Source organism: Oncorhynchus gorbuscha, linkage group LG18, assembly GCF_021184085.1.
Source record: "Oncorhynchus gorbuscha isolate QuinsamMale2020 ecotype Even-year linkage group LG18, OgorEven_v1.0, whole genome shotgun sequence".
Classification (NCBI taxonomy): Eukaryota; Metazoa; Chordata; class Actinopteri; order Salmoniformes; family Salmonidae; genus Oncorhynchus; species Oncorhynchus gorbuscha.
This window is the reverse complement of record NC_060190.1, coordinates 74,539,751-74,555,934: the sequence shown is the minus strand read 5'-3', so window position 1 is coordinate 74,555,934 and position 16,184 is coordinate 74,539,751. Positions and strand designations below refer to the sequence as shown.

At 47.3% G+C, this 16,184-nt stretch overlaps 1 protein-coding gene across 2 annotated transcripts in view; it reads right to left on the bottom strand.

Moving 5' to 3' along the window:
- Positions 1-16,184, bottom strand: part of LOC124003528 (calcium/calmodulin-dependent 3',5'-cyclic nucleotide phosphodiesterase 1B-like) — a 68,137-nt gene that overhangs the window by 22,040 nt on the left and 29,913 nt on the right. For both annotated transcript variants that reach the window (XM_046311854.1, XM_046311853.1), the window contains exons 2-4: positions 11,953-12,066; positions 6,750-6,932; positions 6,012-6,078 (exon numbers count right to left, since the gene is read on the bottom strand). In XM_046311854.1, the coding sequence (XP_046167810.1) occupies positions 6,012-6,078; positions 6,750-6,932; positions 11,953-12,066 (364 nt within the window). The remainder of the gene's footprint in view (positions 1-6,011; positions 6,079-6,749; positions 6,933-11,952; positions 12,067-16,184) is intronic.

Genomic DNA, 16,184 nt, shown 5'->3' with positions numbered 1-16,184 from the left:
AGTTGTTTGTAGACAGTCTGATATTTAAAAAGAAGATGGCTACATGTATTTAACTAGGCAAGTCAATGAAGATCAAATTGTTGTTTTATTTAATTTATTTTACCTTTATTTAACTAGGAAAGTGAGTTAAGAACACATTCCTATTTTCAATGACGGCCTAGGAACAGTGGGTTAACTGCCTGTTCAGGGGCAGAACAACAGATGTGTACCTCGTCATCTCGGGGGTTTGAACTTGCAACCTTCCGGTCACAAGTCCAACGCTCTGACCACTAGGCTACGCTGCTGCCCCAATGATGGCCGACCAAGAGGCACAAGGTCTCCTGCTGTGGGATAGCCATTTTACTACATCACATTGTAGTAAGGTTTGGGTTTCTTGATCACATGACCTGACCAGGACAAACTAGTCACATGGTTGGGAAAACTCCTGGTTCTGCTCCCTATGTGGTGCCTTATGGGCTTGGGGAAAATCCTGGCTCTGCTCCCTATGTGGTGCCTTATGGGCTTGGGTAAACTCCTGGCTCTGCTCCCTATGTGGTGCCTTATGGGCTTGGGGAAACTCCTGACTCTGCTCCCTATGTGGTGCCTTATGGGCTTGGGAAAACTCCTGGTTCTGCTCCCTATGTGGTGCCTTATGGGCTTGGGGAAACTCCTGGCTCTGCTCCCTATGTGGTGCCTTATGGGCTTGGGGAAACTCCTGGCTCTGCTCCCTATGTGGTGCCTTATGGGCTTGGGGAAACTGACTGGCTCTGCTCCCTATGTGGTGCCTTATGGGCTTGGGGAAACTCCTGGCTCTGCTCCCTATGTGGTGCCTTATGGGCTTGGGGAAACTCCTGGCTCTGCTCCCAATGTGGTGCCTTATGGGCTTGGGGAAACTGACTGGCTCTGCTCCCTATGTGGTGCCTTATGGGCTTGGGGAAACTCCTGACTCTGCTCCCTATGTGGTGCCTTATGGGTTTGGGGAAACTGACTGGCTCTGCTCCCTATGTGGTGCCTTATGGGCTTGGGGAAACTCCTGGCTCAGCTCCCTATGTGGTGCATTATGGGCTTGGGGAAACTCCTGGCTCTGCTCCCTATGTGGTGCCTTATGGGCTTGGGGAAACTCCTGACTCTGCTCCCTATGTGGTGCCTTATGGGCTTGGGAAAACTCCTGGTTCTGCTCCCTATGTGGTGCCTTATGGGCTTGGGGAAACTCCTGGCTCTGCTCCCTATGTGGTGCCTTATGGGCTTGGGGAAACTCCTGGCTCTGCTCTCTATGTGGTGCCTTATGGGCTTGGGGAAACTGACTGGCTCTGCTCCCTATGTGGTGCCTTATGGGCTTGGGGAAACTCCTGGCTCTGCTCCCTATGTGGTGCCTTATGGGCTTGGGGAAACTCCTGGCTCTGCTCCCAATGTGGTGCCTTATGGGCTTGGGGAAACTGACTGGCTCTGCTCCCTATGTGGTGCCTTATGGGCTTGGGGAAACTCCTGACTCTGCTCCCTATGTGGTGCCTTATGGGTTTGGGGAAACTGACTGGCTCTGCTCCCTATGTGGTGCCTTATGAGCTTGGGGAAACTCCTGACTCTGCTCCCTATGTGGTGCCTTATGGGTTTGGGGAAACTGACTGGCTCTGCTCCCTATGTGGTGCCTTATGGGTTTGGGGAAACTGACTGGCTCTGCTCCCTATGTGGTGCCTTATGGGCTTGGGGAAACTGACTGGCTCTGCTCCCTATGTGGTGCCTTATGGGCTTGGGGAAACTGACTGGCTCTGCTCCCTATGTGGTGCCTTATGGGCTTGGGGAAACTGACTGACTCTGCTCCCTATGTGGTGCCTTATGGGTTTGGGGAAACTGACTGGCTCTGCTCCCTATGTGGTGCCTTATGGGCTTGGGGAAACTGACTGGCTCTGCTCCCTATGTGGTGCCTTATGGGCTTGGGAAAACTCCTGGCTCTGCTCCCTATGTGGTGCCTTATGGGCTTAGGAAAACTCCTGGCTCTGCTCCCTATGTGGTGCCATATGGGCTTGGGGAAACTCCTGGCTCTGCTCCCTATGTGGTGCCTTATGGGCTTGGGGAAACTCCTGGCTCTGCTCCCTATGTGGTGCCTTATGGGCTTGGGGAAACTCCTGGTTCTGCTCCCTATGTGGTGCCTTATGGGCTTGGGGAAACTCCTGGTTCTGCTCCCTATGTGGTGCCTTAAGGGCTTGGGGAAACTCCTGGCTCTGCTCCCTATGTGGTGCCTTATGGGCTTGGGGAAACTCCTGGCTCTGCTCCCTATGTGGTGCCTTATGGGCTTGGGGAAACTCCTGGCTCTGCTCCCTATGTGGTGCCTTATGGGCTTGGGGAAACTCCTGGTTCTGCTCCCTATGTGGTGCCTTATGGGCTTGGGGAAACTCCTGGTTCTGCTCCCTATGTGGTGCCTTATGGGCTTGGGGAAACTCCTGGCTCTGCTCCCTATGTGGTGCCTTATGGGCTTGGGGAAACTCCTGGCTCTGCTCCCTATGTGGTGCCTTATGGGCTTGGGAAAACTCCTGGCTCTGTTCCCTATGTGGTGCCTTATGGGCTTGGGGAAACTCCTGGCTCTGCTCCCTATGTGGTGCCTTATGGGCTTGGGGAAACTCCTGGCTCTGCTCCCTATGTGGTGCCTTATGGGCTTGGGGAAACTCCTGGCTCTGCTCCCTATGTGGTGCCATATGGGCTTGGGGAAACTCCTGGCTCTGCTCCCTATGTGGTGCCTTATGGGCTTGGGGAAACTGACTGGCTCTGCTCCCTATGTGGTGCCTTATGGGCTTGGGGAAACTCCTGACTCTGCTCCCTATGTGGTGCCTTATGGGCTTGGGGAAACTGACTGGCTCTGCTCCCTATGTGGTGCCTTATGGGCTTGGGGAAACTGACTGGTTCTGCTCCCTATGTGGTGCCTAATGGGCTTGGGGAAACTGACTGGCTCTGCTCCCTATGTGGTGCCTTATGGGCTTGGGAAAACTCCTGGTTCTGCTCCCTATGTGGTGCCTTATGGGCTTGGGGAAACTCCTGGCTCTGCTCCCTATGTGGTGCCTTATGGGCTTGGGGAAACTCCTGGCTCTGCTCCCTATGTGGTGCCTTATGGGCTTGGGGAAACTCCTGGTTCTGCTCCCTATGTGGTGCCTTATGGGCTTGGGGAAACTCCTGGTTCTGCTCCCTATGTGGTGCCTTATGGGCTTGGGGAAACTCCTGGCTCTGCTCCCTATGTGGTGCCTTATGGGCTTGGGGAAAATCCTGGCTCTGCTCCCTATGTGGTGCCTTATGGGCTTGGGAAAACTCCTGGCTCTGTTCCCTATGTGGTGCCTTATGGGCTTGGGGAAACTCCTGGCTCTGCTCCCTATGTGGTGCCTTATGGGCTTGGGGAAACTCCTGGCTCTGCTCCCTATGTGGTGCCTTATGGGCTTGGGGAAACTCCTGGCTCTGCTCCCTATGTGGTGCCATATGGGCTTGGGGAAACTCCTGGCTCTGCTCCCTATGTGGTGCCTTATGGGCTTGGGGAAACTCACTGGCTCTGCTCCCTATGTGGTGCCTTATGGGTTTGGGGAAACTCCTGACTCTGCTCCCTATGTGGTGCCTTATGGGCTTGGGGAAACTGACTGGCTCTGCTCCCTATGTGGTGCCTTATGGGCTTGGGGAAACTCCTGACTCTGCTCCCTATGTGGTGCCTTATGGGCTTGGGGAAACTGACTGGCTCTGCTCCCTATGTGGTGCCTTATGGGCTTGGGGAAACTGACTGGTTCTGCTCCCTATGTGGTGCCTAATGGGCTTGGGGAAACTGACTGGCTCTGCTCCCTATGTGGTGCATTATGGGCTTGGGGAAACTCCTGGTTCTGCTCCCTATGTGGTGCCTTATGGGCTTGGGGAAACTCCTGACTCTGCTCCCTATGTGGTGCCTTATGGGCTTGGGAAAACTCCTGGTTCTGCTCCCTATGTGGTGCCTTATGGGCTTGGGGAAACTCCTGGCTCTGCTCCCTATGTGGTGCCTTATGGGCTTGGGGAAACTCCTGGCTCTGCTCTCTATGTGGTGCCTTATGGGCTTGGGGAAACTGACTGGCTCTGCTCCCTATGTGGTGCCTTATGGGCTTGGGGAAACTCCTGGCTCTGCTCCCTATGTGGTGCCTTATGGGCTTGGGGAAACTCCTGGCTCTGCTCCCAATGTGGTGCCTTATGGGCTTGGGGAAACTGACTGGCTCTGCTCCCTATGTGGTGCCTTATGGGCTTGGGGAAACTCCTGACTCTGCTCCCTATGTGGTGCCTTATGGGTTTGGGGAAACTGACTGGCTCTGCTCCCTATGTGGTGCCTTATGGGCTTGGGGAAACTCCTGGCTCTGCTCCCTATGTGGTGCCTTATGGGCTTGGGGAAACTCCTGGCTCTGCTCCCTATGTGGTGCCTTATGGGCTTGGGGAAACTGACTGGCTCTGCTCCCTATGTGGTGCCTTATGGGCTTGGGGAAACTCCTGGCTCTGCTCCCTATGTGGTGCCTTATGGGCTTGGGGAAACTCCTGGTTCTGCTCCCTATGTGGTGCCTTATGGGCTTGGGGAAACTCCTGGCTCTGCTCCCTATGTGGTGCCTTATGGGCTTGGGGAAACTGACTGGCTCTGCTCCCTATGTGGTGCCTTATGGGCTTGGGGAAACTCCTGACTCTGCTCCCTATGTGGTGCCTTATGGGCTTGGGGAAACTGACTGGCTCTGCTCCCTATGTGGTGCCTTATGGGCTTGGCGAAACTGACTGGTTCTGCTCCCTATGTGGTGCCTAATGGGCTTGGGGAAACTGACTGGCTCTGCTCCCTATGTGGTGCCTTATGGGCTTGGGAAAACTCCTGGTTCTGCTCCCTATGTGGTGCCTTATGGGCTTGGGGAAACTCCTGGCTCTGCTCCCTATGTGGTGCCTTATGGGCTTGGGGAAACTCCTGGCTCTGCTCCCTATGTGGTGCCTTATGGGCTTGGGGAAACTCCTGGTTCTGCTCCCTATGTGGTGCCTTATGGGCTTGGGGAAACTCCTGGTTCTGCTCCCTATGTGGTGCCTTATGGGCTTGGGGAAACTCCTGGCTCTGCTCCCTATGTGGTGCCTTATGGGCTTGGGGAAAATCCTGGCTCTGCTCCCTATGTGGTGCCTTATGGGCTTGGGAAAACTCCTGGCTCTGTTCCCTATGTGGTGCCTTATGGGCTTGGGGAAACTCCTGGCTCTGCTCCCTATGTGGTGCCTTATGGGCTTGGGGAAACTCCTGGCTCTGCTCCCTATGTGGTGCCTTATGGGCTTGGGGAAACTCCTGGCTCTGCTCCCTATGTGGTGCCATATGGGCTTGGGGAAACTCCTGGCTCTGCTCCCTATGTGGTGCCTTATGGGCTTGGGGAAACTGACTGGCTCTGCTCCCTATGTGGTGCCTTATGGGTTTGGGGAAACTCCTGACTCTGCTCCCTATGTGGTGCCTTATGGGCTTGGGGAAACTGACTGGCTCTGCTCCCTATGTGGTGCCTTATGGGCTTGGGGAAACTCCTGACTCTGCTCCCTATGTGGTGCCTTATGGGCTTGGGGAAACTGACTGGCTCTGCTCCCTATGTGGTGCCTTATGGGCTTGGGGAAACTGACTGGTTCTGCTCCCTATGTGGTGCCTAATGGGCTTGGGGAAACTGACTGGCTCTGCTCCCTATGTGGTGCCTTATGGGCTTGGGAAAACTCCTGGTTCTGCTCCCTATGTGGTGCCTAATGGGCTTGGGGAAACTTACTGGCTCTGCTCCCTATGTGGTGCCTAATGGGCTTGGGGAAACTCCTGACTCTGCTCCCTATGTGGTGCCTTATGGGCTTGGGGACACTCCTGACTCTGCTCCCTATGTGGTGCCTTATGGGCTTGGGGAAACTGACCGGCTCTGCTCCCTATGTGGTGCCTTATGGGCTTAGGGAAACTGACTTGCCTAGTTTAAATAAAGGTTATTAAATTTTAAAAAAATGTTTTTAAAAATGTGTTGCCCAATGAAAGACTTATAGACTGATAATAGATAAGCCGTTGTTACCCGGAGACAGTTAACTACTGCTGCAGGTTGGTCAGGCATGGTAGCAGTGTAGGCCCTTCGGAACATCCTGAAACAACAGCACATGGAATGTTTGGCATTGGACAATCTCACAAGTGAATCTGTAATTTCCTTGTTTCAACCGAATGTGAATAATGCATTCCACTGCTAATGATAGATGAACTTATCCTGACCCTGTGACACACTGTCAAGCCCTGACCATAGTTTGCTTTGTATGTTTCTATGTTTTGTTTGGTCAGGGTGTGATCTGAGTGGGCATTCTATGTTGTGTGTCTAGTTTGTCTGTTTCTGTGTTTGGCCTGATATGGTTCTCAATCAGAGGCAGGTGTTAGTCATTGTCTCTGATTGGGAACCATATTTAGGCAGCCTGTTTTGTCATTGTGGGTGGTGGGTGATTGTCTATGTTAGTTGCTTGTGTCAGCACATTTTGGTATATAGCTTCACGGTCGTTTTTCGTTTACTGTTTGGTATTCAGTGTTCAAGTGCTTTCTTTAATTAAAATATAATTTTGGTCCGCTTCTTAAGATGATCGTAAAACACACACACTTTACAAACCCTATGCACAACTTTATTTAGGAGTTTATTTATTATTTATTTATATTTAATTTCTTTCTCAGATGAATGAGTAGGACCGTCCTCCTCGACCTCACTGGGTGAGCCTCCTTTGCAGTATATTATAAGTGAACGTCCTCATTGAGGATAATAATGTTTTCCATCTACCTCTCAACGAATATCCCAGCCTGCACTGCGTGGACGATGCTGCGGAACTTTGGTTTGTCGTCGGAGCGGCGGGCGGGGCGGCGGGCCCTCTGAGTGAAGGTTGAAGCCAGCCAATCAGTAACCTCTGTGGGCACGCCATCAGAGTGCAGATTCTGGAGGTCATCCTCTGCATCCAGACCCGGTCTGAGAGAGACAGAGAGAGAGAGAACAAATCAGACCCTGTCTGAGAGAGACAGAGAGAGAGAACAAATCAGACCCTGTCTGAGAGAGACAGAGAGAGAGAACAAATCAGACCCTGTCTGAGAGAGACAGAGAGAGAGAGAACAAATCAGACCCTGTCTGAGAGAGACAGAGAGAGAGAGAACAAATCAGACCCTGTCTGAGAGGGGACAGAGAGAGAGAACAAATCAGACCCTGTCTGAGAGAGACAGAGAGAGAGAACAAATCAGACCCTGTCTGAGAGAGACAGAGAGAGAGAACAAATCAGACCCTGTCTGAGAGAGACAGAGAGAGAGAGAACAAATCAGACCCTGTCTGAGAGGGGACAGAGAGAGAGAACAAATCAGACCCTGTCTGAGAGGGGACAGAGAGAGAGAACAAATCAGACCCTGTCTGAGAGAGAGACAGAGAGAGAGAACAAATCAGACCCTGTCTGAGAGAGACAGAGAGAGAGAGAACAAATCAGACCCTGTCTGAGAGAGACAGAGAGAGAGAGAGAACAAATCAGACCCTGTCTGAGAGAGACAGAGAGAGAGAGAGAACAAATCAGACCCTGTCTGAGAGAGAGAGAGAGAGAGAACAAATCAGACCCTGTCTGAGAGAGACAGAGAGAGAGAACAAATCAGACCCTGTCTGAGAGAGACAGGAGAGAGAGAGAACAAATCAGACCCTGTCTGAGAGAGACAGAGAGAGAGAGAGAACAAATCAGACCCTGTCTGAGAGAGAGAGAGAGAGAGAACAAATCAGACCCTGTCTGAGATGGGAGGGAGAGAGAGAACAAATCAGACCCTGTCTGAGAGAGACAGAGAGAGAGAACAAATCAGACCCTGTCTGAGAGAGACAGAGAGAGAGAACAAATCAGACCCTGTCTGAGAGGGGACAGAGAGAGAGAACAAATCAGACCCTGTCTGAGAGAGACAGACAGAGAGAGAGAACAAATCAGACCCTGTCTGAGAGAGACAGACAGAGAGAGAGAACAAATCAGACCCTGTCTGAGAGAGACAGACAGAGAGAGAGAACAAATCAGACCCTGTCTGAGAGGGGACAGAGAGAGAGAACAAATCAGACCCTGTCTGAGAGGGGACAGAGAGAGAGAACAAATCAGACCCTGTCTGAGAGAGAGAGAGAGAGAGAGAACAAATCAGACCCTGTCTGAGATGGGAGGGAGAGAGAGAACAAATCAGACCCTGTCTGAGAGGGGACAGAGAGAGAGAACAAATCAGACCCTGTCTGAGATGGGAGGGAGAGAGAGAACAAATCAGACCCTGTCTGAGAGGGGACAGAGAGAGAGAACAAATCAGACCCTGTCTGAGAGGGGACAGAGAGAGAGAACAAATCAGACCCTGTCTGAGAGAGAGAGAGAGAGAGAGAGAGAGAGAGAGAGAGAACAAATCAGACCCTGTCTGAGAGGGGACAGAGAGAGAGAACAAATCAGACCCTGTCTGAGAGAGACTGAGAGAGAGAACAAATCAGACCCTGTCTGAGAGAGACAGAGAGAGAGAGAACAAATCAGACCCTGTCTGAGAGAGACAGAGAGAGAGAACAAATCAGACCCTGTCTGAGAGAGAGAGAGAGAGAGAGAGAGAACAAATCAGACCCTGTCTGAGAGAGACAGAGAGAGAGAACAAATCAGACCCTGTCTGAGAGAGACAGAGAGAGAGAGAACAAATCAGACCCTGTCTGAGAGAGACAGAGAGAGAGAGAACAAATCAGACCCTGTCTGAGAGAGACAGAGAGAGAGAGAGAACAAATCAGACCCTGTCTGAGAGAGACAGGAGAGAGAGAACAAATCAGACCCTGTCTGAGACGGGAGGGAGAGAGAACAAATCAGACCCTGTCTGAGACGGGAGGGACTTGGACACAGTTTTCTTTTGTTGCCATTATTTCTAAGCGGCACACGATTCATTTCTGTTGGATGAAAAACTAGAAGGGAAACTAGTTTCGGCATTACATCCTTCATCGGTGTGGTCTGGGGTCATAGCACTAGAGACACGTTGGCCTTCGCCCAGCTAATGTCTGAGGGAAATACTAAATATAGACAAGTCTATACTTATAATGTCTAATAATGCCTAATAATGTGGAGCTTTGTGTTCAGAGTGAAAACAAGGATATGATGATGTAGTTTCTGTGTGTGCACGTGTTTCTACATTTACAACACTACAATTACAAGACCACAATTACAGCACTACAATTACAACACTACAATTACAACACTACAATTACATCACCAAATTTACATCACCACAACTACAACACTACAATTACATCACTACAATTACATCACCACAATTACAGCACTACAATTACAACACCACAACTACAACACTACAATTACAACACTACAATTACATCACCACAACTACAACACTACAATTACAACACCACAATTACAGCACTACAATTACAACACTACAATTACATCACCACAACTACAACACTACAATTACAACACCACAATTACAGCACTACAATTACAACACTACAATTACATCACCACAACTACAACACTACAATTACATCACCACAATTACATCACCACAACTACAACACTACAATTACATCACCACAATTACATCACCACAATTACAGCACTACAATTACAACACTACAATTACATCACCACAACTACAACACTACAATTACAACACTACAATTACAACACTACAATTACATCACCACAATTACATCACTACAATTACATCACCACAATTACATCACCACAACTACAACACTACAATTACAACACTACAATTACAACACTACATTTACAACACTACAATTACCACACTACAATTACAACACTACAATTACAACACAAGGTACAATTACAACACTACAATTACAACACTACATTTACAACACTACAATTACCACACTACAATTACAACACTACAATTACAACACAAGGTACAATTACAACACTACAATTAGATCACTACAATTAGATCACTACAATTACAACACTACAATTACAACACTACAATTACAACGTAATCATTTCAACAAATAAACCATTACAATCAATGGAAACAACTGCAATCCTCAATTTAACACCGGAGTCGTAAATGGTCCTCGCAGCACCAGGGAATCAAGAGCCAAGGAATTTGTCAGGTTATCCCAACAATGGGATGCCTTAAATCTGTGTAGACCACAAGGAACTTAAGAATTACGCAACCTTGTGAGCGGGTTTGGTAGCTCATTCTTTTAGAATCGGGTAAGTCGGAGGTTTGTATAGTAGAACTTACAGTATCATGACGTACAATCACACAAAAGTTGCCATGTTATCTAGCTACCATGATGTTGTCATGTTGTGTTGCTACCATGGTGTGTTGTCATGTTGTGTTGCTACCATGCTGTGTTGTCAGGTTGTGTTGCTGCCATGCTGTGTTGTCATGTTGTGTTGCTACCATGCCGTGTTGTCATGTTGTGTTGCTACCCATGTTGTTGCCATGTTGTGTTGCTGCCATGCTGTGTTGTCATGTTGTGTTGCTGCCATGCTGTGTTGTCATGTTGTGTTGCTGCCATGCTGTGTTGTCATGTTGTGTTGCTACCATGTTGTTGCCATGTTGTGTTGCTGCCATGTTGTGTTGCTACCATTCTGTGTTGTCATGTTGTGTTGCTGCCATGCTATGTTGTCATGTTGTGTTGCTACCATGCTATGTTGTCATGTTGTGTTGCTACCATGCTGTGTTGTCATGTTGTGTTGTTGTCATGTTGTGTTGCTACCATTCTGTGTTGTCATGTTGTGTTGCTGCCATGCTATGTTGTCATGTTGTGTTGCTACCATGCTATGTTGTCATGTTGTGTTGCTACCATGCTGTTGTCATGTTGTGTTGTTGTCATGTTGTGTTGTCATGTTGTGTTGCTACCATGCTGTTGTCATGTTGTGTTGTTGTCATGTTGTGTTGCTACCATTCTGTGTTGTCATGTTGTGTTGCTACCCATGCTGTGTTGTCATGTTGTGTTGCTGCCATGTTGCTGTCATGTTGTGTTGCTACCATGCTGTGTTGTCATGTTGTGGTCATGTTGTGTTGCTACCATGCTGTGTTGTCATGTTGTGTTGCTACCATGCTGTGTTGTCATGTTGTGTTGCTGCCATGTTGCTGTCATGTTGTGTTGCTACCATGTTGTTGTCATGTTGTGTTGTTGTCATGTTGTGTTGCTACCATTCTGTGTTGTCATGTTGTGTTGCTACCATGCTGTTGTCATGTTGTGTTGTTGTCATGTTGTGTTGCTACCATTCTGTGTTGTCATGTTGTGTTGCTACCATTCTGTGTTGTCATGTTGTGTTGCTTCCATGCTGTGTTGTCATGTTGTGTTGCTTCCATGCTGTGTTGTAATGTTGTGTTGCTTCCATGCTGTGTTGTCATGTTGTGTTGCTTCCATGCTGTGTTGTCATGTTGTGTTGCTACCATGTTGTTGTCATGTTCTTGTCATGTTGTGTTGCTACCATGCTGTGTTGTAATGTTGTGTTGCTGCCATGTTGTTGTCATGTTGTGGTCATGTTGTGTTGCTTCCATGCTGTGTTGTAATGTTGTGTTGCTTCCATGCTGTGTTGTAATGTTGTGTTGCTACCATGTTGTTGTCATGCTGTGTTGTCATGTTGTGTTGCTACCCATGTTGTTGTCATGTTGTGTTGCTACCATGCTGTGTTGTAATGTTGTGTTGCTACCATGTTATTTCTACCATTTTGTTGTCATGTTGTGTTACTACCATGCTGTGCTGGCATGTGTTGCTGCCATGCTATGTTGTTGCCTTAGGTCTGTCTTTGTGTAGTGTTGTGGTGTCTCTCTGGTTGTGGTGTGTATTTTGTCTTGTATTTTCTATGACATGTTTTTATTTTTCATCCCAGCTCCCGCAGGAGGCCTTTAACCTTTAACCTTTTGGAAGGCCGTCATTGATAAATAAGAATTTGTTCTTCACTGACTTGCCTAGTTAAATAAAGGTTAAATAAAAAAAATATTTAAAAAAGTTCGTACTGTACCTGGTCCCATCAATGTAAACTGCCTCCAGTAAGGATGCTGTGTAGTCCAAGTTCTTCTTCAGATCTTCAAAGTTCACGTCTTTCTCCTCCAGTTGTTTGACCATACACCTCAGCCTGGAAAGAGAGTCCCACTTTGAACAAACAGCTTCCACAGTCTTCACAAGCACTTTATGCTATAGGCCTTACGAAGGATTTTGGTCTCATGAATAATACGCTTTTAGAGAATTTAAAATATTGCACACTGCACTTGCTTATAAGTATCAGCTTTGTATCAGCCCTTCGTCAAAGTTTTTAAGCCTTAAAAATGGTTTCATTTAAAGTAGGAGTGAAGGAAGTCGTTTTGGTGATGAATAACCTTGGTTCCTGTCATAACACAACAAGATCTTCAGCAAGACGGCACTGTGGTCAAAACACAGTAAGGTGTGTGATGGCAGCAATTACTAAGCAATTTCCACCATAGTTGTATGTTGTGCTTCAATGTTATGAGCTGGCAACTCAGCGCAGATGTTCAGTGACTGCTTTGGCAACAGGCTGAAATGTCTGGGAAACTGCACGAGAGGGAAAATGAGATAGAGACAGAGAGAAAGGGAAAGACAGAAGGAGAGAGACAGAAAGACAGAAGGAGAGAGACAGAGAGAGAAGGAGAAGAGAGAGAGAGAGAGAGAGAGAGAGAGAGAGAGAGAGAGAGAGAGAGAGAGAGAGAGAGAGAGAGAGAGAGAGAGAGAGAAAGGGAAAGACAGAAGGAGAGAGAGAGACAGAGAGAAAGGGAAAGACAGAAGGAGAGAGAGAGACAGAGAGAAAGGGAAAGACAGAAGGAGAGAGAGAGAGAGAGAGAGAGAGAGAGAGAAAGGGAAAGACAGAAGGAGAGAGAGAGACAGAGAGAAAGGGAAAGACAGAAGGAGAGAGAGAGACAGAGAGAAAGGGAAAGACAGAAGGAGAGAGAGAGAGAGAGAGAGAGAGAGAGAGAGAGAGAGAGAGAGAGAGAGAGAGAGAGAGAGAGAGAGAGAGAGAGAGAGAGAGAGAGAGAGAGAGAGAGAGAGAGAGAGAAAGGGAAAGGGAAAGACAGAAGGAGAGAGAGAGACAGAGAGAAAGGGAAAGACAGAAGGAGAGAGAGAGACAGAGAGAAAGGGAAAGACAGAAGGAGAGAGAGAGACAGAGAGAAAGGGAAAGACAGAAGGAGAGAGAGAGACAGAGAGAAAGGGAAAGACAGAAGGAGAGAGAGACAGAGAGAAAGGGAAAGACAGAAGGAGAGAGAGAGACAGAGAGAAAGGGAAAGACAGAAGGAGAGAGAGAGAGAGAGAGAGAGAGAGAGAGAGAGAGAGAGAGAGAGAGAGAGAGAGAGAGAGAGAGAGAGAGAGAGAGAGAGAGAGAGAGAGAGAAGACAGAAGAGAGAGAGAGACAGAGAGAAAGGGAAAGACAGAAGGAGAGAGAGAGACAGAGAGAAAGGGAAAGACAGAAGGAGAGAGAGAGAGAGAGAGAGAGAGAGAGAGAGAGAGAGAGAGAGAGAGAGAGAGAGAAGAGAGAGAGAGGAAAGACAGAAGGAGAGAGAGAGACAGAGAGAAAGGGAAAGACAGAAGGAGAGAGAGAGACAGAGAGAAAGGGAAAGACAGAAGGAGAGAGAGAGACAGAAGGAGAAAGGGAAAAAGAAAGACAGAAGGAGAGAGAGAGACAGAGAGAAAGGGAAAGAAGAAGAGAGAGAGACAGAGAGAGGGAAAGACAGAAGGAGAGAAGAGAGAGAAAGGGAAAGACAGAAGGAGAGAGAGAGAGACAGAAGGAGAGAGAGAGACAGAAAAAGACAGAAGGAAGAGAGAGAGAGAGAGAGAGAGAGAGAGAGAGAGAGAGAGAGAGAGAGAGAGAGAGAGAGAGAGAGAGAGAGAGAGAGAGAGAGAGAGAAAGGGAAAGGGAAAAAGAGCGAGATAGTGAAAAAGATAAATCATTTGGAAGCGTTTTAATACAATAGCATGACGTGTGGAGAGGACCAGTGACAAGAGTGCGTAATTAGGCCCACATTTTCCATGACAGTGGTGAACTGCCCAAACTTCCCATCATTGGCGTATACAGCTCCCGCATCCTCTTAAAATGGCATGACCCGCAGAATTAGTTCATTCACTTCAAAGGGTTTAATCGCCCGATTGAGTGCTGATAGAACCCTGATAGAATGCTAATGGAACCCTGATGGAACCCTGATGGAGCGCTCATAGAATGCTAATGGAACACTGATGGAACCCTGATAGAATGCTGATAGAACCTTGATAGAATTCTGATGGAACCCTGATAGAACCCTGATGGAACCCTGATAGAACCCTGATGGAACCCTGATGGAACCTGGATAGAATGCTGATGGAACCCTGATAAAATGCTGATGGAACCCTGATAGAATGCTGATGGAGCCCTGATAGAATTCTGATGGAACCCTGATGGAACCCTGATGGAACCCTGATGGAACCTGGATAGAATGCTGATGGAACCTGGATAGAATGCTGATGGAACCCTGATAGAAAGCTGATGGAGCCCTGATAGAATGCTGTGATAGAATGCTGTTAGTGCTTCACAGTGATACATAATCGTAAATCAAAACCTTTTCTCTGGTACCAGTTCCTTCACACAGATTCCTAACATGTCAAGTGTTGCACAACATTTCTGAATACAGCTGCTATAATTATGTTATACAGCTGCTATTTCAAGAGTATCAAAAAAACACATGTAGGCTACAGTGTACTGGGATCAAACACAACACAGCCCAGGCTAAAACTACAATCTCCCGAGGGCCTAATACTTTCACAGGAAATTAAATAGACAGGGAAAATCAACAACACTAACTCACATACTATTTCTCCGAGCTCATTTTCCAACCTTAGAACATAAAATACCCCAGAGTAAGCTACACTGCACTTCAAGGGTTCAAAAACCGCCCCTGACATTTGAAAATTGATTTAAAAAGATAGTGATTATCCATTTCTCATTTTTTTTTTAATGTTTATGGAGGTTCAAGTCCTTGTGGTTAACCATTGAGCTGCCTGCTATACCTTGTAGTTATGTATGTTCACCTATGTCTTGCATTATAGTACGTTATGTACAGCTCACAAGGCATTATAGTACATTATGTACAGCTCACAAGGCATTATAGTACATTATGTACAGCTCACAAGGCACACAAGGCATTATAGTACATTATGTACAGCTCACAAGGCATTATAGTCGATGTACAGCTCACAAGGCATTATAGTACATTATGTACAGCTCACAAGGCATTATGGTACATTATGTACAGCTCACAAGGCATTATCGATGTACTTGAAATGCATAATGAAGAAGTTATTCACACCGGGACCACAATCATTTCATTTCTAAACACAGTTGTACTGTTAGATAACAAACGAAGAAGGTGCCAACTCGATACGAGTGACATGAGTTTTTCAAGTGTTTATTGTCACACGTTGGCGTGGGGGTCTCTGAAAGCTGTAGAGGCATAAAAATAGCAGGAGTTGGAACGCTGTTGCACAGGACACAACGCTTCCTTGTGAAATTAGAGTCCCGGTAAACTGTTTGATAACTTCTTTGTTATTCAAAGCAGGAAAGAAAATGGAAGAATGGAAGAATGTTTATTGCACCCTCTTTCAGTTTAATCTGTAGTATTCAGGGACCTAATGTCTAGTTGTTACACTAAAAATAACCACATTTTGTCCAACCGTCATTGTTTAAATACAATAAATTATGAATTATCATTATAAAAATGATTAGATGTTCGAGGGAAATATTCCAGGGATTTAAGCACATGCCAGGGTTTCAAAGAGATGGTATACCACTGTGTTAACCCAATGACCCCTCTTGCCATTGGCTAACACCTCACCTGCCTCCAACTGATACTGTAAAGCCTGCCTATGTACCCTGATAGTGTAGTAATGCCTGCATGGTGCTGTTATGGTGCTGTTATGGTGCTGTTATGGTATGTTTAGTTAAAAAATAGATAAGTAAAAATATATATATAATTAAAGAGCTGTTATGCTGTTATGATGCTGTTATGGTGCTGTTGTGATGCTGTTATGGTGCTGTTGTGATGCTGTTATGGTGCTGTTATGATGCTGTTATGGTGCTGTTATGATGCTGTTATGATGCTGTTATGGTGCTGTTATGATGCTGTTGTGATGCTGTTGTGATGCTGTTGTGGTGCTGTTATGAAGCTGTTATGATGCTGTTGTGATGCTGTTATGATGCTGTTGTGATGCTGTTAT